At 38.6% G+C, this 22,786-nt stretch overlaps 1 protein-coding gene across 1 annotated transcript; it reads right to left on the bottom strand.

The window, feature by feature from the left end:
• Positions 1 to 514: 514 nt before the first annotated feature.
• Positions 515 to 22,337, bottom strand: LOC141435342 (nose resistant to fluoxetine protein 6-like). The gene is made up of 15 exons (XM_074098052.1): positions 21,978 to 22,337; positions 19,369 to 19,505; positions 17,719 to 17,877; positions 14,239 to 14,398; positions 11,942 to 12,056; positions 11,750 to 11,834; positions 10,655 to 10,821; positions 9,405 to 9,483; positions 8,242 to 8,345; positions 7,680 to 7,853; positions 7,195 to 7,339; positions 4,175 to 4,264; positions 3,111 to 3,210; positions 2,816 to 2,958; positions 515 to 1,104 (listed from the first exon to the last, which is right to left on the bottom strand). The coding sequence occupies exons 1-15, from the start codon at positions 22,045 to 22,047 to the stop codon at positions 889 to 891; spliced, it is 1,944 nt and encodes a 647-aa protein (XP_073954153.1). The 5' UTR covers positions 22,048 to 22,337; the 3' UTR covers positions 515 to 888.
• Positions 22,338 to 22,786: the final 449 nt, after the last annotated feature.

The raw sequence follows: 22,786 nt of genomic DNA, 5'->3' as shown, positions 1-22,786 counted from the left end.
ATAATTATGTTAGGTTAGTATGTTGTCCAGGCGCGAAGCGCCTAAACTACGCAGAATAAGAGGTGCGCGAAGCGGACCTCCGTCGACCTCGCTTTTTTCCTAAACATATTATGACTTTTGCTATAGCATTTTTATTGCTATATGGCATTTTAGTACATTAAAATTTTTTGGAGTAACCACATTTATGAAAGAAAGAAAGAAAGAAAGAAAGAAAGAAAGAAAGAAAGAAAGAAAGAAAGAAAGAAAGAAAGAAAGAAAGAAAGGAAGGAAGGAAGAAAGAAAGAAAGGAAGAAAGAAAGAAAGAAAGAAAGAAAGAAAGAAAGAAAGAAAGAAAGAAAGAAAGAAAGAAAGAAAGAAAGAAAGAAAGAAAGAAAGAAAGAAAGAAAGAAAGAAAGAAAGAAAGAAAGAAAGAAAGAAAGAAAGAAAGAAAGAAAGAAAGAAAGAAAGAAAGAAAGAAAGAAAGAAAGAAAGAAAGAAAGAAAGAAAGAAAATAATTTATTTATAACAGCAGTGACACATTACACAGGTTAGAAAAAAAAGAAGATGTTAGTTATGCTTTTTGTGACGATGCGAATTAATTATTATGTATTTTTGTATTTATGCTGTTTAGTGTTAGTCTATGTGGCGATTATGTTTTCAATGTTTATAAAGATGATTAGGTATATCAATTTTTCGACTAAAAAAAATTATGCGTAACAATATTATGCGATATTGATTTTATGCATTCCAACAGTGAACCGCTTTTGAATGGGTCCTGATTATTGAAGTTTAAGTCTAAAAAGAGTTGTAGACTACTAGACTAGCTTTTTTCTTTTCGGTTTTTATTAAAATATTTTCTAAGACAGTTTGCGTTTTCGATTTTTCAATTATTCACAGTCATTGTCACAATCATAGATAAGTTGTCACGACCTCAGTTTTGTCGTTGTTGGAAATCTCCTGGTCCTTCGATTTAGGAGAGTCATCTTTGACAGTTACGTCGGGCTTTTTGTGGTTGCCTCCTTCGAGGCAGAGCTTGATGAGCTGGGCGACTGGAGATTCTACGAGCAGCCAGCATGGCGCTGACAGCATGTATGTTACAGCTAGGATGCTGCAGTAGTTGAGGATCTGCGAACAAGACGTGAGGTTAGTTTCTGCAATAAACCAATCCCATCATAGTAAGATTCTACCATTGTTTCAAAGCAATTGACAAGATTTCATTTTTTTAACATCTGTTAATTACTACAGGAATCGAAAGAGTTTTGCCTCCTGAAAATGGGAAAATATTTATTATAATTGATTTCTCCACATTAAAAAAAATACAAAAAATTGAAAAAATATGTCTGAATTTGCCAACACTACAACAAACTAGATAATATGTTTCCTTTGCCTTCATCACCAGAAAAAGGAGCTGTCATAATTTTGATATTGTCTCTATGCAACGTCTACGTCAGATTTACGTGATCTTTTTTTTAAGAGACTAGACAAAAGTAATGCATCTATTGTGTCGTAGTTTTGGAGTTATGTCCTTTTAGAATAAGCACATCTTAAAAAAATTGTAATAAATTAATTAATAGTTGTAGCGAAATTTTAAAAATATCAGCGTTTTTCTCTTTCCAAACAGAATACAGAGAACGAATCAAATTATAGTCTTAGAAATATGAAATCTTGTCAATTGAATTCGAAGATTAACTGGACGGATTAACTTTACGGAATCTGTTCCAGGAGAAATGAAAAGTTTTAATGGGAACTAAATCATTTACATACTTGTCGCGTTGAAACTATAATAATGAGAATACGGTTTTTCCTTCGGTTTTTTTCTAATCGAAAGTAAGCTGGGTCGAAAAAACGTGAAAAAATTTTTTTGTAGCATTTTTTTTTTAATTGAACCGACTACAAAAAAACCATGAAAATATTTTTCTACTAGTCTGAAGTCGGTGCCTCAGCACGAGCCAGCAGGAGTGATTGAAGCCCAATACTCGTATAGTATGCATGTAGGTGAAGTAGACGACTATAGGTCCGCTCCTGCTTGCTCGTGCTGAAGCACCGACTTCAGACTGGTATAAATTTATTTTCATGGTTTTTTGTAGTCGGTTCAATTTTTTGTTACAAAATTTTATGTGAGTTGTGGTGTGAAAGGGACGCCGTGGTGGCCTAGTGGTTTGACCTATGGGCTCGCACCTCTGAGTTTTTCGAGATTCATGTGCGAAATTACATTTGAAATTTACCACGAGCTTTACGGTGAAGGAAACATCGCGAGGAAACCTGCACAAACCAGCGAAGTAATTTAATGGTGTGTGTGAAGGTCCCAATCCGCACTGGGCCAGCGTGGGAACTACGGCCCAAGCCCTCTGATTGTGAGAGAAGGCCTGTGCCCCGCAGTGGGACGTATATAGGCTGGTGGGATGAATATGTGAGCTGTGGACTTCGAGAAAGGTATTGAAGCTTTTGAAACACGGGCATACAGGCGTGTGTTAAGGATAAAGTATAATGCAAAGAGCTACTAATCTGGAAGATATATACTTCGGGCTCGACAGAAGCGAGAGCTTTTGAACATCACCAAGAGACCCAAATTGGCACTTCGGTCATGTGCGTAGGCGTGATAGATACAATCAATTATTATGGGTAAGGTTACTGGAACAAGACGAGTCAGGCGGAGAAAGAAATCGTGGCTTAGCAAAATCCGGGAGTGGACAAGAATCGCGAGCGTGCCCGAGCTGTGCGGCCTAGCCCGGGACAGAGACAACATCCAGCAGCTGATCGACAACCTTTACTAGTTGGAGAGGCACTTGAAGAAGAAGATTTTGTATAGGTATGTATTGATTGAAGAGTGACTTACCATGTGGAAGAAGGAAATATGTTGCAGTGAATTGTAGCCTGCTAAGCTGCAGCGGATGACGCAGACGTTGATGAGGTACGCGCAGTAGGAGACGCGCGATATGGCCGTCCAGCCCTGCCACTCTAGTATGCCCCGAACAACAGCTGAAATAAATATGAGACTTAAGTTATCTTTGTAATCCATATTCTACAACAATTACATCGATAAAATATAAAATGATGTACAATAACTTCGATTAAATATGTAGATTTGAATTTTATCTTTAGAAATTTCACATCGGTGTAAAGTAACTTACAATCGAGCTTCATCAGTGTGCCAGCGATCATGCCACAGACGCAGGCTCCAAAACACATTTTGATGGCGCTGGAGTACACCACACGTACGAACAGTGGAATCTAAAGGGGAAACAATAATGTACAACTCGTAATGTACGCGCAATAATGTACGACATGATAATCCGAAGCATTATTGCTTCCGATTATCATGCCGTACATTATCGTGGTCGCGCATTATCAGGGCGTACAAAATATTGCGCGCGCTGTAATGTACGTAGTGATAATGTACGACGTTAATAATCTGAATCCAATCGATTTGAATGAATAGACATTTTTCACCGCGGATTGAGCAAGCGCAGCGAGCGAGATCGATATAGTCGGAGCAGAACCGATCCGGCCGGGTTAGGTTGTAGAGCGAGGGCGTGCGAGCGAGGCGGGAGCCTCGCTCGCCGCTCTCGCCCTTCGTTAGGTTTTTTTTTATTTCAATCGCGGAAATCGTAAGGCATGATAATCGGAAGACATAATGCTTCGGATTATCACGTGGTACATTATTGCGCGTACATTATTGGTTCCCTGCTAGTTCTGTACGGGGTGATAATGCACGACATGATAATTCGTGCACATAAGCACGGATTATCAGGCCGTGCATTATTTAAGCGTGCATTAACAAGTCGTACATTAACTACACCCATCTAACATACTCATACTGAAAACAGTGATGTGGCTGGCTGTTGTAATACTTAGGAGTCCGGTTTTGCTTCTTTCAGCTCAATGTTTATTTTCTTTCTTTATTTTTACTGTATTATTTGATTATGTAAGGTTATTTTATTGTTTTAGTTTTAATATAATTGTCTTGTTTTGCTGAATTTTGACAAATAAAATCTTCTTATTTTATTAAATAAATATCATGCTTTTTGGAGTAGTTAAATCAGTGTATCTATTTTATTTTATTTACTTTGATATTGGTCCTGATATTGAGAAAAATGGCCTTCGCTGACATACAGAACGACGGACAATCTTTCAGAGTTTTTTTCCTTTGAAGTACGGGATTATAAATAATGGTTAGTATGAGAGTGCAACCAACCTCAAAGTCGTCGATGTAGAACATCATACCAAGCATGATGAGTCCCAGCCCAACCGGAACTGTAGCCCAAAACAACAAGCGATATTTTTTCTGAAAACAGATTTCTTTTATACCTACTGAGCAACACATGATTGGGTGATTTCTTGGGTAAATATTATTCTATTTAGTCTGTCAGCAACTAAAAAAAACCTGAGATATGTGGTGCATAGGGCAAGTTCGTGTCTGTACTGTACCGTTGTCCAGCAGTGGTGTAGCGGAATAGCACGCGGCACAGAATGCCGAGGACCTGGGTTCGATTCCCAGTGCTGGTCTTATGTTTCTGGTTTTTCTGTGCATCTATATTTCAGTTTGTATTTTTCATTAAAAAAAACCGACCAAGTGCGAGTTGAACTCGCGTGTAAAGGGTTCCGTTCAATGCCAAAGTCAAATGTTTTCCTCAATTTTATTATAAATATTTTTACGGTTCTTTTTAAATTCATACAAAATATAACATTTGAAATCCTCACATTAGGTTTAAATAAATAGGTAACATTAACGATTACATTGATTTGCACTATCTATATAAGCCATACCTGCATATAAGCACTTATTAGGATTTTGCGATAGTCAGCCCTTTGTACCTTACGCACACATTGACGCGTGTACAGACGTCGTCGTGCCTATGTAGACTCAAGACGAGACTTGTCTTGTTGACTTGAAGACTCACCCCCCTCTCTCCTCTCCTCTCCCCCAAACCTCACGTGATTATCGGACGGCCCCTTAGTTAGATTGACAGAAAATATAGGTCACGTTTTTCTCTTGCCAATCAAACAACAATGAACTTCAACGTTCGGGAGTTGGGCACTGTACAGAGAAAAACAACAGTATAATGTCTTCATATAAACGGTCGCAGCGTGAGTTATACCTACGCGCCACCATTTCTCAGCATACCTCGGCAACCATCAGTCGCGAGCTTGAACTATTACTTATTCTGTGTCCCCGGTAACGTACGGTCGGCGCGAGACTCACGTTACACACTAAAACCGTTTTAAAACATAATACTTACAATACAATACAATAACTCTTTATTGCACACCAATACAGTAAACAGTACAGAGAAAACAAGTATATACATAGAGATACTTTTGTGGTTTATTAAAATAACGTGAAATGCATTTGTGTTAAGCACTACTTAGTCCATTCCTTCTATAATTTCCTGAGCTCCTAATCCCCTCCCTACTTTAAATTTCATGTGACATTATCAAATACATAACTGAAGAGTGACAGATAGTAGGCAGCCCTATCGCGCGTCTTTTTTTATTTGATTTGATTGTATGGCAAACGAGCAAGAGGGTCTCCTGATGGTAAGAGATCACCACCGCCCATAGACACCTGCAACACCAGGGGGATTGCAGATGCGTTACCAATCTAGAGGCCTTAGATGGGGATACCTCAAGTGCCAGTAATTTCACCGGCTGTCTTACTCTCCACGCCGAAACACAACAGTGCAAGCACTGCTGCTTCACGGCGGGATCTGTGTACTCGTAGATAAATAAATATCAAGGACGCTGCCGAGACGTTTTCTGTACTGCGGGGCAACTCCGAAATTCGAAAATCGAAGTTCGTGTCGTTCCGTACCTCTGACACATTATACTATTTAATGCGAGAGTGAGGGACGGTACGATACGAACTTCGATTTTCGAATTTCGGAATAGGCCCTCTGTGGTGGGCGCCCGTTATATCCCGCCGTGTAGAAAAGTCCCGCAATACGCGGAACTTAAACTGGCCAAATCTTCAAATTAAAATTGTTTTTTGGAATCTTTTTGTATTTTTTATTTCAACTCCATAATCCTGTAAAACCTATATCGAAAATACAAACTGAAATATAGATGCACAGAAAAACCAGAAAAATAAGACCAGCCCTGGGAATCAAACTAAGGTCCTCGGCATTCCGTGCCGTGTGCTATACCGCTACACCACCGCTGGACAACGGTACAGACACGAATTTCTCCTATGCAACATACATCTCAGCCTGTTTGTTTCTTATTTACTCACTTAAGCAGCGACACTAGCGACATCTATGCTGTAGCCCATATCGAGAAACTTTCAGTGCTCCATTGGAACTAACCGCTCACTCGGACGGTCTTATTTTTATGGTTTTTTGGGCATCTATATTTCAGTTTGTATTTTCAATATGGCTATATCATCATAATTTTTAGATTAATTTTATTGAGAAATGTGGCAAGGATTTGATTTACTGTCATTTGGTGCAAATGGAAAATGGACAACTCGAAATTATACGTCAAAGCAGGAAAATGACAATTTGAAAATACACCAACAAGGACAATTGTCCATCCTGAATATCGACGAAAATGGAACCTTGTCCTATAGTAAAATTGTCAAATTTGATGTATGCCGAAAAAAAACGACCACTTGTATTGACATACACTCAGAAATATGACGAATTGCAAATACGTTCCACCCGAAATCATTTGTTTTGGGCCTACATATTAAGTAAAGACTTGATTTAGACAACATTCACTTATTGCTTGTTTAATTTTGCTCCTAATTTATAATAAAAAAATAAAAATAAAAAATGTCATGGGACACTTCACACCAATTGAACTAGCCCCAAACTAAGCAAAGCTTGTACTATGGATACTAGGAAACGGATAAACATACTTATATAGATAAATACATACTTAAATACATATTGAACATCCAAAACCCAAAAACAAACATTCGTATTATTCATACAAATATCTGCCCCGGCCGGGAATCGAACCCGGAACCTCAAGCTTCGTAGTCAGGTTCTCTAACCACTTGGCCATCCGGTCGTCAAAATAATGGACATTATTCCATTTGGGATTAAATAATTTACAACAAAAATAAATTTGGATGTAAATATTTTTCAGCATAATTACATTTTGACAAAATTCACGTTGGTTGATATTCATTTTGGTTCAAATTCAAAATGGTCAATTCAAGTGGAAGATTTTCCATTCCCACCAAATGACAGTAAATCCATAAAAGCTTGTTACCTTGCCTTTCGTATCTTCTTGACCATACAAGTCATACATGAGCATGCCAAGTGCCAGCCCCATGGCGTAGCAGACGAGATTGGTATGCCCACGCTTGTACAGGTTGTTGTACGTGGGATCTTCTACGAAGAAGTAACCGGCCATCCTGGAAAATCACACAATTTTTTATCACGTTTTGTGGTCTTGGTATCTTGGTCGTTTTTCATAGTCTATTTCGTTATGATTTCTTTGTAGATGTTTTCTCATTAAAAAAATCGATCTAAATATATCACTGCAGGGCACTGGCCTCGGACGGACAGACAGACAGACAGACATGGCAAAACTATAAGGGTTCCGTTTTTGCCATTTTGGCTCCGGAACCCGAAAAAGGTAAATTTACCTTTTAAAAAAAAATCTGATACCTGACATCGATGCGCCCATCACCTAAGCTGTTCCTTGGCGTTAGCGTTAGAGGGTTTCTGCTGATTATTCTAAGCTATTCTTACTCTGGTGACACGATGAGCACAGCATGTAGGTTCTGAAAGAAGGTGTGCGCAGCAGGAGTAATCAGGCCGATGGCAAAAGCGATTGCGATGGCAATCTTGCGCGATCGAGGGCCTTGACAGAGACAGAAGATCGCCATCCCGATGATGCTTAGCTGCATGTCTCCGGATATGTACCTGTAAAATATTGCATAGTCTTCGCGTATTCTAAACATGCCAGTACTCTTAGTGTAAGTTTTAAAACTTAAAACTTACACTAAGCGTACTGGTTACTAGATTAAATTGTAAATCTGTTAAAAAAAATATACCTCGTTGAGTTTCTTGCCGGATTCTTCTCAACAGAGGTTTTTCCGAACCGGTGGTAGATTTTCTTTTGACATTCATAAGTGCTTGTTTTAGCCTAAATTGAATAAAGATATTTTGACTTTGACTTTGTCTTTAAAAACTTATACTTTCACTTTATATCATTTCCTATAGAGGTAACGTGACAGCAGGGAGCGTCATTTCATATATTGAACATTGCGTGTCAAACACTAGGACTTTTACCCAATGTGCTTTGTCTTACCATGACTGCGGTATACACTGAGAGAGATCTACGTAGTTGTCAATGTACAGCAGATGGAGCCACCAGTCGCGACGGCAGTCCAACACTTCAGTGTTCACTGCAGGCTGGAAATAACAGACACTCTTTCTTTATCAAAACGGCACACTTTGAATGGCACATTGAAGATCTTGAAGGATAATATTGAAGAAACTTTAAGTATAAACTTCAAATAAAAATAAATCAGTTACATCTGGTACACGTTAATGTTAATCCAATAGATGCTTTGGGAGCGGCGGCGCGCAGTGCGCGTGTTGCATGCAGCAGCCGCGGAGTCGCGTTGCTCCGAAGACGAAGGGCTACGGATTAGCCCGAAACATGTCGAGCTAAACTCGATTTAAGACGTGAGTTATCCGGGTCATTATATTTAATAGATGCTTTGGGCGTTTATGAAAGTGTGCATTTTGGAAACGCATGTTTTCATATTTCAGGAATCAAAACTTCTCCAATCCAATCCGTAGCTACACACAATAAGTGCAAGTTGTAGTAGGTGTACACCAAATACAATTTTACGACGACGTTTTATCTGGATATGAAATAAACAGAAATTGAAAATACAAACTGAAATACAGATGCACAGAAAAACAGAAAAATAAGACCATCACTGGGAATCGAACCCAGGTCCTCGGTAATCCGTACCGCGTGCTATACCGCTACACCACTGATGGTCAACGGTACCGACACGAATTTCCCTATGCACCACATATCTCAGCTTGTGTTTCTTACTTAGTCACTTAAGCAGCGACGCTAGCGACATCTATGCCGTAAGCCCTCAAACTTTTTTCGGCATTCCTTTGGAACTAACCGCTCACCCGGACAAGAGATATCGTTTCTAACTAAGCAATCAAATTAAGATTGGTTTTTTGGAATCTTTTTGTATTTTACGGATACGGTACGGATTACCGAGGACCTGGGTTCGATTCCCAGTGATGGTCTTATTTTTCTGTTTTTCTGTGCATCTGTATTTCAGTTTGTATTTTCAATTTCGGTTTTACGGGATGACCGTAAAAGTAAAAATTTGGAATTGAAATAAAAAATACAAAAAGATTCCAAAAAAACAATCTTAATGAAATAAACAGATACAAACGGCAATTTGAATAAAATGTTGTATTTGAAATACCGCTTACCTTCCACAAGGGGCCAGAGCTGAGATGACGGAGCCACGTCGAAATAAAGGCGATGATGACAGCGTAGACGGGAGTCAACCTGAAAAACGACATAGCTGGAGGACCAATGAAACAATGATTCTAACACGCAACTGTAGTAAAAAACACCAAAAAACAGATTAGGAAACGTTCAAGTAATAGGTATAACGCCATTTTGGGAGGGGGGAGGGGGCTGGTAAATCGGTAGGATGTATTACAAGGGCGGGCGGGGGGTTCAAGCATCACGTTACGTCACAGTTTTTTATAAAAAGTTCATACTATAATGTCCTCGAAAGTGGCGAGATTTGTATAATCAGTTATTGTTCTTGGCCTATACTCGTAAATGCTCTCATGCTGACTCGCCAGCGCAACTGTGCCAAAAAATGCCAACTAAATTTGGAAAACGGCTAAAGAAAAGCTATAAGACTTTTAATTAAGTAAAAATGGTAATTTGGGTCCTACGTGGGCCATTCTCTTAAAAGTTGTACCCAAACCACAGACCCAAACTTAATTTCAGGGATTTAAATTTTTTTATGTTATAATATCTAAAGCCGTGGTGGCCTAGTGGTTTGTCCTATCGCCTCTCAAGCAGAGGGTCGTGGGTTCAAACCTCGGCTCGCACCGCTGAGTTTTTCGAAATTCATGTGCGGAATTACTTTTGAAATTTACCACGAGCTTTGCGGTGAAGCAATTCAATGGTGCGTGTGAAGTTCCCAATCCGCACTGGGCCCGCGTGGGAACTATGGCCCAAGCCCTCTTGTTCGGAGAGGAGGCCTGTGCCCAGCAGTGGGACGTATATAGGCTGGGATGGATGTTATAATATCTACTCGGAATCAGGAGTACTATCGATTTTAATAGGTGAAAAAAAGTGTCCAAAAATTTTGTATTCCATTCTGTTACCTTCCTATAAAATACACTTGTATGAGAGTTACGGAACGGAATCACAAAAAATATATGCAAATTTTGGGACACTTTTTTTTCACTTATTAAAATCGATAGTACTCCTGATTCCGAGTAGATACGAGTATAACATAAAATTTTCAAAATCCCAGAAAAAAAGTTTTTAAAAGACTTTTAAAAAAAATGGCCCACGTAACGCTTAGGAAGGGGGACGAGGGTACAGAAAATCGTTATGGCGCGATTTATATAAAGGGACGGAGGGTCAAAAATCTTCAACAATGGCGCTTTTAATGTTAGTGATTGTGATAAAAAAAAGGTAAGTGGATGCTTACCTCAGCCATCTTAAGATAACGCCTTGAGGTAGGGTTTGCCAGCTAATTCGTTGCTTCTCCGAAGTCACGAGGATATTATAGGCTAACAGGAAACCAGATATCGTGAAGAATATCTGCACGATCTGAGTCCCGTTCAGCAAGACTTGGTAGAACACCTTGTGATATATCTGTAACAAATATTGCAGGTGGTAGGACCTCGTGCAAGGTCCGCCCGGATTGCTACCGCCATCTTGCTCGCTAATCCTGCCGTGAAGCAGCAGTGTTTGCACTGTTGTCTTTCGGCGTGGATTGTAAGACAGCCGGTGAAATTACTGGCACTTGAGGTATCCCATCTTAGGCCTCTAGGTTGGCAACGTATTTGCAATACCCTGGTGTTGCAGATAGTTACGGGCGATGGTGATCTCTTACCATCAGGAGACACACTTGCTCGTTACAGTGTTTGTTTCAAAGTTGAATATCTCGGGATGAAATTACACTTGATCCCCGTACATTACCAACTTACATAACCAGCACTGGGAGAGGACGAATAATTCCTATTCCAAAACCAGGTTTTGTATTGGGATTTCTAGTTCCTTGTAATACTTAACCAACGCCATGGACCTGTTATGTACGAGGAAAGAAAATTCCTACTACAATACCCGGTTTTGAAGTAGTCATTATTATTGCCTTGAACTAAAAGAATTTCCTTGCTCACCCGCGACCTTACGATAGCTAAGCTTATGCAAAATATGAGCGTTCATGCAGTTCCTCCACCTCCACACTGTAAGAACACACACAAATCACACAAACCCATTTATCCACCACACCACACTGACGCGTTTCGAACTCAACCAGAGTACATCTTCAACAACTTCTTTTCTAACAACTGTAGCATGATGTACGGTTATGTTACTCTGAAGAATTTTTCAAATCGGTTCATAAATGACGGAGTTTTGAGGTAACAAACATAAAAAAAAGTAACAGGGTTTACGAGTGAAGGCCACGATAATATTAGGATAGGGATAGGATGGATAGTCTTGGATTTATTGAACGGCCTCCTATTTTCGCATTTATAATATTAGTATGGATAGAGGTGAAAACTTGTCTGAATCTTACTTCTTCTGGGTACCGGGGATTCCCGACAGCGATGAATGCAGTTAGCGGTGAATGGCCCAGGATAACCAGGACTGCTGTCATGGCTCTGTAAAAAAAATACGACGAAGATACACCTCATTGCACTTGTTCAGTAACAGTCAATTTACTGTGCACCTGAATATCCCTAATCAGTACTTTTGTCGTAGTACTCACTTCAAGCCATGGAGACACTTGAGCGACTTCAGTTTCGGGTCCGGACCCTCACCAGAGGGCATCACCAGCTTCTTCCAGTTTCGTCTCACCGAAAAACAAAGAAGAAGTCTGCTCACTGTGAATGGTGAAGATTTCATAATAAAATTCTGCTGTCGACTGTTTAGCCAAGTGGTTAGAGAACATGACAACGAAGCTAAGTAGGTACGAGTATGTACGTAAGTACTAGAATTTACCTGGGGCGTCGCATTAATAAACCATACATCTTGCAGTTGAAATTCCGGGATTTTACTAAATTCTAACGGAAATGCTCAAAGACCACTGCTAAATTTCATGACTCTAAATCCAGTGTTTAAGATCCTATCTCATTCCTTTGAAAGAAAGAAAGAAAGAAATACATTAATCACATCACAATAGACAACACTACACAAGACACAACAATATTATTAAGTACGATAGTATAGATAGGTAATAAGATAGTATAAGTCATTGCGGTTGTGAATCGGACACTGGCTCAGCATAATGTTGATTTTCAGCTAGCACCGTCGGTTAACCTCTGACCGCTATATAGTTGATTGATAATCAAGGGTGGAAAGTGACCCATTTAACCCGAGATAGTTCGAGGGGAAATGGGTAATTTCACCCGAGTTAGACACTCTACTTTTCATTTCGACTGTGAGGAAAGTAAAATACTACAAAAAAACGAGAATAATAATAAATTGAATTTACTTATATCCAACCTCCAACGGTACCTTTTCGACCTGGCCACTTCCAAGGTCACGACCAAGGAGCAAGGAGCAATTATATACAAAACTGGAGGTTGAACGCCGAACGAAAAAGTTTGAACTTTATTACTTATTTAAGTATTTATGTATTCTATCTCTTTCTCTCACATTTCACGAATGACTTCCATCTATTTCTTAACCTAACTAAAGAAAGAGATGGCATAGTTCGTGACGTAATAAAAATCAAATTTCTTGTTTCAAACGGATGTTCGGCTTTCAACCTCCAGTGTTGTATACAAGCTCCTTGGTCATGACGTGCTTGTAGATGACCATGCCGAAACGTGAAAAAAAAGTGTCATTGGCGTATTTAACTCAATTATCTTCGACTCCGTGGCTAATAGAAATTTAAAAAAAAAAATACTTTCCACCCTAGAGATGAAAACGCAAATTTCCACCTGGCTATCTACCCATGAAAATTAAACTTTCCGAACAGGAGAGATGAAAAAAATATTACATATCTTGCCATCCCGCTGACGTTTATATTATTTAATACGAGAATGAGAGGGACAGTACGATACGAACATCGATTCACAAACATACACACAGCGCCTGGTTTAGACCTTGATCAAGCTCTACCGAGATTGTATATACCGCTTCCGCACCTCTCAAAAGCCGCCATATTAATTTTATTCTGCACTGGAAACAAAAAAAAATAAATAAAAAAATATCATTGGACACTTGACACCAATTGAAGCAGTCCCAAACTAAGCAAAGCTTGTATTATGGATACTAGACAACTAGTAGAAGATCCGTTTAACCGCCACGGTCGGCCACAACCGACAAAAAAACATATATTCTGAAAATCGTTCCATTTGCGCCACAAAATGCCGTCATGGCGAGGTAGACTAAACGGATGAACATACTTATATAGATAAATACATATTAAACATCCAATACCCGAGAACAAACATTCGTATTAATCATACAAATATCTGCCCCGGCCGGGAATCGAACCCGCGGGACCGCAAGCTTCCTAATCAGGTTCGCTAACCACTTGGCCATCCGGTCGTCAATGTAAATGGCGCCCTTGCCATCTGCGGGGCTACTCCGAAATTCGAAAATCGAAGTTCGTGTCGTGCGGTCCCTCTGACACTTATACTATTTAACACGAGAGCGAGAGGGACTGTTCGATACGAACTTCGATTTTCGAACTTCGGAGCAAGCCCTCTGGTGCCTAGAGCGACCGCTTTTCTTACCCCAAAGCCGGCGCTGTACACATACACACAAGCTTTTGCATTTATAATAATTAGTACCTGGACGACCGAGCTCTGTAACCAAAGTTATCCCAGAGATAAGTCCAAGCTAGGTTGATTTTTCATCCCCGAAAACCCTTGCATACCAAATTTCATCGAAATCGTTGGAGCCGTTTCCGAGATTCTGATTATATATATATCTATACAAGAACTGATCGTTTAAAGGTATTAGATAGATAGATTAAAGATGAATCATGGCACACCGCAAAACGAAAAGCAAAACAAAGAGGAAGAAAAAACGAAATAAAGCTCCAAAACTTACGGAAGCTTTTGTTTGTTTGGAAGAAAAGGTCGTGTATAGTTCCAAAGACGTTAAGCATCAGCAGGGTGAGGAAGACTACGGCCACCACGTAATCGCTGGTGTCGTAGGGGTCTGCTTCGCCGAAGTCAGTGCAGAAGAAGTTCTGCCTAACAAGCTTAGCCTGTATAATATAAAATGTCATTAGATTTTCATTGGCAGACCTAGACGGCGGTGGCGGATTGAACTGAACTATTTCTTGAAGGAGTGGCCCTTTCCAGGGGTCAGAGAGCGGTGGTAGTATCGGGGCAGGTTTTTCATCAGCAGTGAGACAGAATAGGCGAATAATAATAATAATAGTTTTTCATTACAGTTCTTGGGTAAGTTTGAACTAAAACCAAAGTGCAATAGGCTACTTACCCCCTATTTCACCATCCATTGATTAAATTTCTTTGACAGATAAATGTGATGCCGTCTCTGTTTGTTTTGTTCGAATAGACGGACACGGCATCACATTTCGATGGCAGCAAAGTAGATACGGACATCTACATTTTTTCAAAAATGCTTTTTTTACAAAAAATAACTTATTTCAACCATATCTACAAGTCTGTTAAAAAATTATATCAAATTTCAAAATAATGAAGAAAATTTGGCACGTAAAAGAAAACATCTACACCAGCTTTTTAAAAAACATCGCAGTAGAAACGGACATTTGAATTTATCCCCTTTTACTTCGGAGGTTTGACAGGATGCTTGAAACGTCAATAAAGTCATCAGTCACCTGGCACATTCGGATTTGTCAAATTTTAAGAAAACAATGCAAGATACCTACGAAAGTGAGGACCTGTGAAACAATCATGTTATATTATAGTGTTAATTGTTGCAATATTAGCGCTAGTAATGAGATTTCTTTTGAGGTTACGGCCTGACGTAAACACGGACATATGCCACTTGTCCGTTTATACGGCATACTTTTTGCATATGTCTCAATCTACAAATTTATTATTTCTAATTTCTATGAGGAAATTATTTGTTTTTTTTTCTTAAAATATTTAAACACATATGTAGTACTTTTAACATTAGTTTCGTACACTTGTTTTTATTTTTTTAAAAGAAAATGAATTAAAATTCTTAAACAACCAAAGTCAGTACTCAAGTTTCTATTGATTGCAGCTTACCGCTTTTTGGATACAACACGCCTGAACAGATCTTGACTGATGATGACGAGCAATCTGTTTTTTCCTAATAGGTAGAAGTAGTAGGATATCGATTATACTATTCATCATCAGGCAATAGCAGTCCGGACATAGGCCTCCCCCACAAATCGCCATTGCGTCCTGTCCTCGGCTAGACGCATCCAGCTTCTACCAGCAGCCTTTCGCAGATCGTCTCTCTACCTGGCCGGAGGGCGTCTTACACTACGTTTGCCGAGACTCAATAACTTCAGCGGTTGTCGGTGCTTCAACAGATATGACCAGCCCACTGCCACTTGCTAATTCTATGAGCTATGTCGATGACCTTAGTTCTGTGTCGGATAGTCTCGTTGCGGATTTTATCCTTCAGAAAAACTCTGAGCATAGTTCGGTCCATAGCTCGCAGAGCCACGTTTCAGCTCCGTATGTCATGACGGGTAGGACGCACTGGTTAAAAACTTTCGTTTTCAGGCATTACGGTATAATTGACGAGAAAACTCGACATAATTTTCCAAATGCTGCCCAGCCCAGCTGAATCCTCCTCTGGCCTCCTTCTCAAAGTTGTTTATACCTAAGGCTACTGTTACATTATGCTCGTTACTAGCATGCTAATAAGCATGCTTATAAGCATGCTAGAACCGGCTGTACCTGTATAACACAGAAAAAGGATGCTTAATAGTAGCACGTTCCTATGCATACAAGCTAGTAGGTAGCATTTGCTCAATAGTAGCATGCTTTCGTGCTAGTAACTAGCATGTGTTGGTACCTTAACTGTAAAATCTGGCCGAGGTAGGTCTGTACTCCGAAACAACATCAAGAAGATTTCCACTAACAATGACGGGCCTCTGATCAATGCGGCCATTGATGACAATTTTTGAATTATCCACATTCATATAGCATTATATTGTTTTTTATTAAGATTATAATACATACTGTTTTATTTTTTACAGTTTATATTGTTTTGTTTTTAGTATATATTTTCTAATTTTATTACTTGTACTTAGGTACTGTTGATTTATTTAATATAGTAGTGTAAAACTATAAAAATAACTTAGCTTTTTGAGTACGAAAAAACAATTATGAATAAACAAAAATAAAACAAAATTGTAATTTTATTTTAACACATATTTTGCGTGTTTTTGAAACGAAATAAATTAATTTATTTGATAGACAGCGATGAAGTTGAGTGGTAGATAACTCATTTAATAATATGAATAAAATTATTAATGCAAAGGAAATAAAGACATCTACAAAATTTTATCAAAAAAGAGTGAATACTCGTTGCATGTTGTTTAGATTATCTCTAAACACTTCTCTAAGTTTTACTGGAGATTCTTACCTTAACTTATTCGATTTTTTATAACGGAATAGGCGTTTGTTTCATTACAACGCATAAACGGATATCAGGCAGATGTCTTCCTCTACGTTTAAGCTCTTTCAATGTAAAAAAAGACATCTACAATTTTTCATAAAAATAATGGTACAGAAATAAAATCTGTTAAACAATCAACAAAGAACATTATTTTAATGCATCATAGAAAATTTCATGTTAATCGGTCCATTAATCTCGAAGTAGTCATTATTTTTTACTAAATACGCTCTCCTGTAAAATAGCAATTTTGTAGATGTCTTCTTTTACTTTGCTGCCATCGATTTATCCGTCTAATAAAATTAACCAATGGGTGGTGAAACAGCCACTTAGTGTCCTAAATAAATCGAATTAGGCTAGTACTATAGTATGGAAAATTACAAACTATGATAGGTATACATGTGACACCCTGCTAGAGCACAATCAATACAAGTAACAGAGGGTGCTTGTTCTAATTGAAATGTATTTAAGACTTTATATGCTTGAAAAATAAGTTTTTGGTTAAAATTTCATTTTTAATACAAGCTTTTTTTTTTGCTGACTGTACTTTTTGTGGACTTCACTGGTATTGTCACCCAAATTACATTTGCATACCAAATTTCAAGTCGATGCCATTAACCGTTGAAGAGTTCCATCCTGTGGAGACGTTTCTGGCTGGATTACCAGGATGTCACTACCAGATTATGGTATTGTCTCGCAATTTACATGAGTATATTAAATTTCAAGGCAATCCAACCACTGAAAGTTGGTCGAATTTAACTTGCAAGATTTGATTACAGACAGACAGACAGACACAGGCAGCGGGACAGGTGAAACTAAATAAAAGCTTGTAAAATGATGAAGATTCAGTTAAAGCATAAGTGCGACACTTTTTAGCACGCTACTCACGCTGCGTCACGTCAAGGACCCTGTGTCGGGAGTGGGGTAGGTACTGCATCTTACCTGCAACTGGTGGGACTTATACAGCGTGGCGTTGATGCAGGCGTCCAAGGCATCTTCCACAGTCGAGTTCCCGTAGTACTGACGACACGTCTGCGTCACGCAGAGGCCCCAGTGGAACAGCGTGTGGTCAAAATGGGTGCGAAGATTGGCCGAGTATTCCTGAAGAGTTATCTTGCCTTATTGAAAGAAAGAAAGAAAGAAAGAAAGAAAGAAAATACATTTATTTAACGCCATAAAAAACAAACATAGGAACAAACATAGAACAAATAAAGACATACATGACGCTAAACAGGTCCCCACTCAGCATAATGCCACGGCAAGCCGTGGCGCTGATTTTCAGTGAGGACCTTATCTAAAAACTAACTTAAAATAAAAATTTAAAATAAAATAAAACAAATATTAAATTGTATGGCAACACCGGCTTAAACAGTTCAATCGTGTGCAGTTGAAATGTTTTAAGTCACCGCCAAAAGTATACTTTGCAAATATGAATAATGCATATTACTGTTAAAATGGTTATTTAAAAACAACATGCTACATACTTGACTCCTTAAAACAAAAACACAGGTATTTCTATTAAAAGTATCTTACTTGACTAAATAATACGCCAACCAACAGTGGATACATTTTTGAGATCGTAACGTAATAAACCGAACTCATTCAGTCTACCGCCAATTGGTAAAGCGAAATCGACGTTTCTAGCTTATTTATAAGGACAACAAACATTATGAGCGCCTAAAGTGCAAAAAAAAAAATACAAGGTAAGATTTAGAGGTGCCTACTTATTCATTTTCTCAATTGTAAGTTTAAAAAATGGTTTTTACATTTAAATTTAAAACCAGTTGTTGATTGATATTGCATTGTCTTCCGATTTCAATGTTTTCTGTTCTACGAGTATCCTGGCTAGAGCAGAACAGAATCGCCACATCTTGTGGTCGATCTAAAGAAAATTATTTGCGACAAAAAGTCTACCATTTTATTGAAAATCCTGATATTTCCTGAAATTCACAAAATCCGGCTGTAATCCTGAAAAAATCCTTGACATTCATGTAAGTACTCATATGTTCGCTAAATTTGAATTTCTGTGATTTTTGTGTGAACTTTGGAAACTAGATGCTCCTTGGTGCGTTGCTACCAATTTAGGAATATTTATCTACGAGTCTCAGTAAATCCTGAAAAATCTTTAAATAGCTATAATTTTGTTGCGTTGCTTTGCGCTACGATGCGTCAGAGCGTTATCACATTATCCAATCCGATATCGGATATCGGAGCCGACACCGATACGTTCACCACCATCGGACGCCCGTGAGCTGTCGGACGATAAAGTTTGTATATGTGCTATGCGTATATCTAAATTGTCTCTGTGGCGGCCATTTTGAGCCGGCCGTATCGGAACGATTTTGTCGGAAATATGTGAAAGCAGCACATGGTGTCGGCTATCGGATGTCGTCTATCGTCGTCCGATACCGATATCGGATCGGATAATGTGAAAACGCCATCAGAATCGTTCGCTCGGCAGTCATTTTCGGTGCGATTTTGAGCCGTTTGTAGAACAAAATCATGCCTCCTGCATCTCGCGAGGCGGCTCGCTCAGTGGAGACCCGGCTTTACGTTGCGTTGCGCGTCGTTGCGTTGCGTAGTGTCGCTCACCTTTATAAGCGTGTGTAGTTCGCTGTCACCGTCGAGTATTTTGCCGTCGAAGTAGCAATACTTGTCTCCAGGAGCCAGTAGACAACCGTCGAAGTCATCCAGTCGGAACAACGGCGGCAGCCGAGCGTACTCCGATTCTAAGAACAAAAAACCTATCAAAAAGATTCTAAACTTAAACCTGAAGTATTAAAAAGTTAGCCACTTAACTCTATTTCTACATCGATTCTTGTTAAATGTTAAGTATTGTGGGCGACATCACTATGTACTCGTACCGGCCCAGATAATACTGACATGGAAATACCGAAACGATTTTTACTCATTTTTACCCGAACTCATGTATTTTAAATGAGTTCCTATGGGCGTGTACACCAAAAATTGGGTCGGTATGTCTATGTCGGTATTATCCGGGCCGGCAAATAGTGTCACCCAGTATTATGTGGTAGTAGGGCTACTACGAAACTCGAAACTCGAAGTTCGTGTCGTGCGGTTCCTCTGACACTTAATGAGAGCGAGAGGGACCGCACGACACGAACTTCGAGTTTCGAGTTTCATAGTAGCCCTGCAGAATTGATGGCGCTACTGCTGGGCTACTACGAAACTCGAAGTTAAGTAGTGTGGTCCCTCTGACACTTATACTATTTACGCCGCCGCTATCGAGTGCGGTCACTGTAAACTCATGGTAGTGGTACTGGCTCCATATACCTTTTGCACGAAGTCATTCTGAGGCTGCGATCATACGTCCTACATATTTTAAAGTTATTAGTTTACATTTTTCTTTCTCTTTCTTATTTATTTTATTTTTCTCAAAAATGACCGCGTAAAAGTTGACATTATTCTCGCAAGCTCGTCAGTTTAATACTCATACTCAGACAGCAATTGGCTACTTCCAGGCCATGACAATAATCTACTATTACTAGTTTATCCGCGGTGTCGCACGCGTAAATCATAAGATCCAGCAGTTAAAGTGAAGTACCGGAATTTTATTAAACTCCCGTGGGATTTCCCAAAATTACATCGAGGTCTTTCGTAAAACCTGCCAAATTTCATGACTATACCCAGCGGATGAGAATTCGAGATTTTATCCCGATCCCGTGGGATAATCGGGATCAAAAGTAGGCTTTATGTTATTCCATATGTCCAGCTATTGACAAGGTGGGCCCTGTAACAGGAGCAAAAAATTAAACCACAGCTTCCACTCTTCATCCTGATCTAATTTAGTTCTACAACTTTTGAAAATAACTAGTACCGTGAACTGCTTCAAGTTTGCCCTCTGGCCCCAACATTGCCTGATTCAATTTGGAGTCGATAACTAGCACCCTTCTAGGTTTTTAAACTTTTATCCCCCCGTAAAAATAATTCCCGTGTAGATAAAAGTTTAAAACCTATAAGAGTGCTAAGTTATCGACTCTAAATGGAATCAGGCAATGTTGGGGCCAGAAGGCAAAGTTGAAGCAGTTTACGGTAAGTATTATGCTTTTTGTTATAGTTTAAAGTTCAATTGGATAAGCAATGTATTGCAAAATCCGCCATTTTGTTACGTGACAGGCGATGTCATTTAGACTATTTGGATGGCGTACATTGAAAATACCAATTAATTTGTTTGGAATAAACATAATGATAAAATAACTTATTTTTTGAAAGTTGCGGAACTAGTTCCATTTGAGTAGCAGAACCTGTATTTTAATTTGTTGCTTCTGTTACAGGGCCCACCCGGTATATACCAAATTTCATCCAAATCCGTCCAGCCGTTGTAATAATATGAATATTATAAAAAAAATATGTTATTTATAGCCTTAGCCTTACGACCGACAGTGTAATGTGTGCTAATGTGATGTTTGCGAAAGATTCAACTTTAAAATGCAAATTTTCATTAAAATCGCACGTCCGGTCTGCGCGCGAGGGGGGGGGGTGAAGGCTCTAAAATCTATTTAGGTTTAGAGCTGCTTTTATTTAGTCATAAGAACAATACAGTTCACTTAAAATGAGCTTACATAATATAATTCCTTTAAATTAAAGATTATTTATTAATAAAAAAACTGCAAGAAAAAAAATATTCCGAATATCACAACTTGAAATCTTAGTGCGGGTTAGTAAACTTTAAAAAAGAAAAAGAAAAATCAAAATTTCTCGAAAACGGTGAAACTTTTACTAATGTCATTTTTTATATTTGTAGATGAACTTGCCCACCTATCTCCCATAAATACATCATCATAGACATTTTCAAATTTTTCAAACCAATACTTTAGGTTTTACAGGGGGGAGCTCTAAATTTAAATTTAAATTTGTACTTTAAAGTTGAATATTTCGCAAACAGATGAGTGAATCAAAAAATTGTATTTACAACCCCTAAAGATTTCCCCCTAATGATGATCACTATCTTTTTCTCCCAAAATTCCCACGGGGTTGGACTTAGAGACAAATTTGTCAGCGTTAGTAAAATTCATGGTGCAATTTTTTGGAAATTCCCAAGATAACTTTTGGATAAAAATTGTACTTATAGATAGCTGGAAGTCTGAAATAACACATAAGCTACTTTTTATCTCATAGGTATTATATGAGCGAAGCCGCGGGTAGAGTTTAGTCGAAAATAAAAAAAAACACTTTCTTACCATTGAGCCTGTTTATAACACCGTAGGCCAACTGCACTGCCGCCAAAACTAAAATTATTTCAGTCTTCATGTTAATTTTTTCACAATTCTAATTCTTTGATTCTGCGCTCTATTATCGGAAATGAAAATTTAATTTTGCAAAAACATCCAAAAATATGAAAAATAATTCTTCTCGCTTTTTTTGTGGTTTGTAATAAGCTTGCGAAACACCGCCGGTTCAATTGAATTATTTCTTTAGTCAAGTATCAACAAGGCAAGCTAAAAATATAGGTATACGTAAAATTATTTAGCTGCAGAGAAGTGGTGTCAAAATATAAACTTTTTTGTGCAAACTTTACGTCTGCACATGCGCGAGCGCTCGCTAATAATTATCACGTCCGGTTTTTGAATCCTCAATAACTTTAAATAGTGCTGGTATCGGTTATACTTCTACATTTTTACTAGTGTGTGGCTAATATTTTGCCTAAATGCGAAAATTTGTGAGCGTGTGTGGTTTTGTCGCTACTTGGGCTAAATGGCTGGACGGATTAGATAAAATTTGTCTGGAATAACATAAGCTATTTTTTAAAGCGATATTCTCACGGGATCGGGACAACATTTATTTATTTATATCTTTTATTTATTTGCCCACCTCTACAGGCTTCTAAATAATAATAATAATTTATTTATTTCTTGTACTCCTACCTAAAAGGCCGGCAACGCACTTGTGACTCTTCTGGTGTTGCAGGTGACCATGGGCGTATATTATACTCCGACTTACAACTGTGTCCCACTGCTGGGCAAAGGCATCCCCTCTTTTGCGCACCGTA

Source organism: Choristoneura fumiferana, chromosome 14 (genome assembly GCF_025370935.1).
Source record: "Choristoneura fumiferana chromosome 14, NRCan_CFum_1, whole genome shotgun sequence".
NCBI classification, from domain to species: domain Eukaryota; kingdom Metazoa; phylum Arthropoda; class Insecta; order Lepidoptera; family Tortricidae; genus Choristoneura; species Choristoneura fumiferana.
The sequence above is the reverse complement of the archived record's forward strand: the minus strand, read 5'-3'. Positions and strand labels throughout refer to the sequence as shown.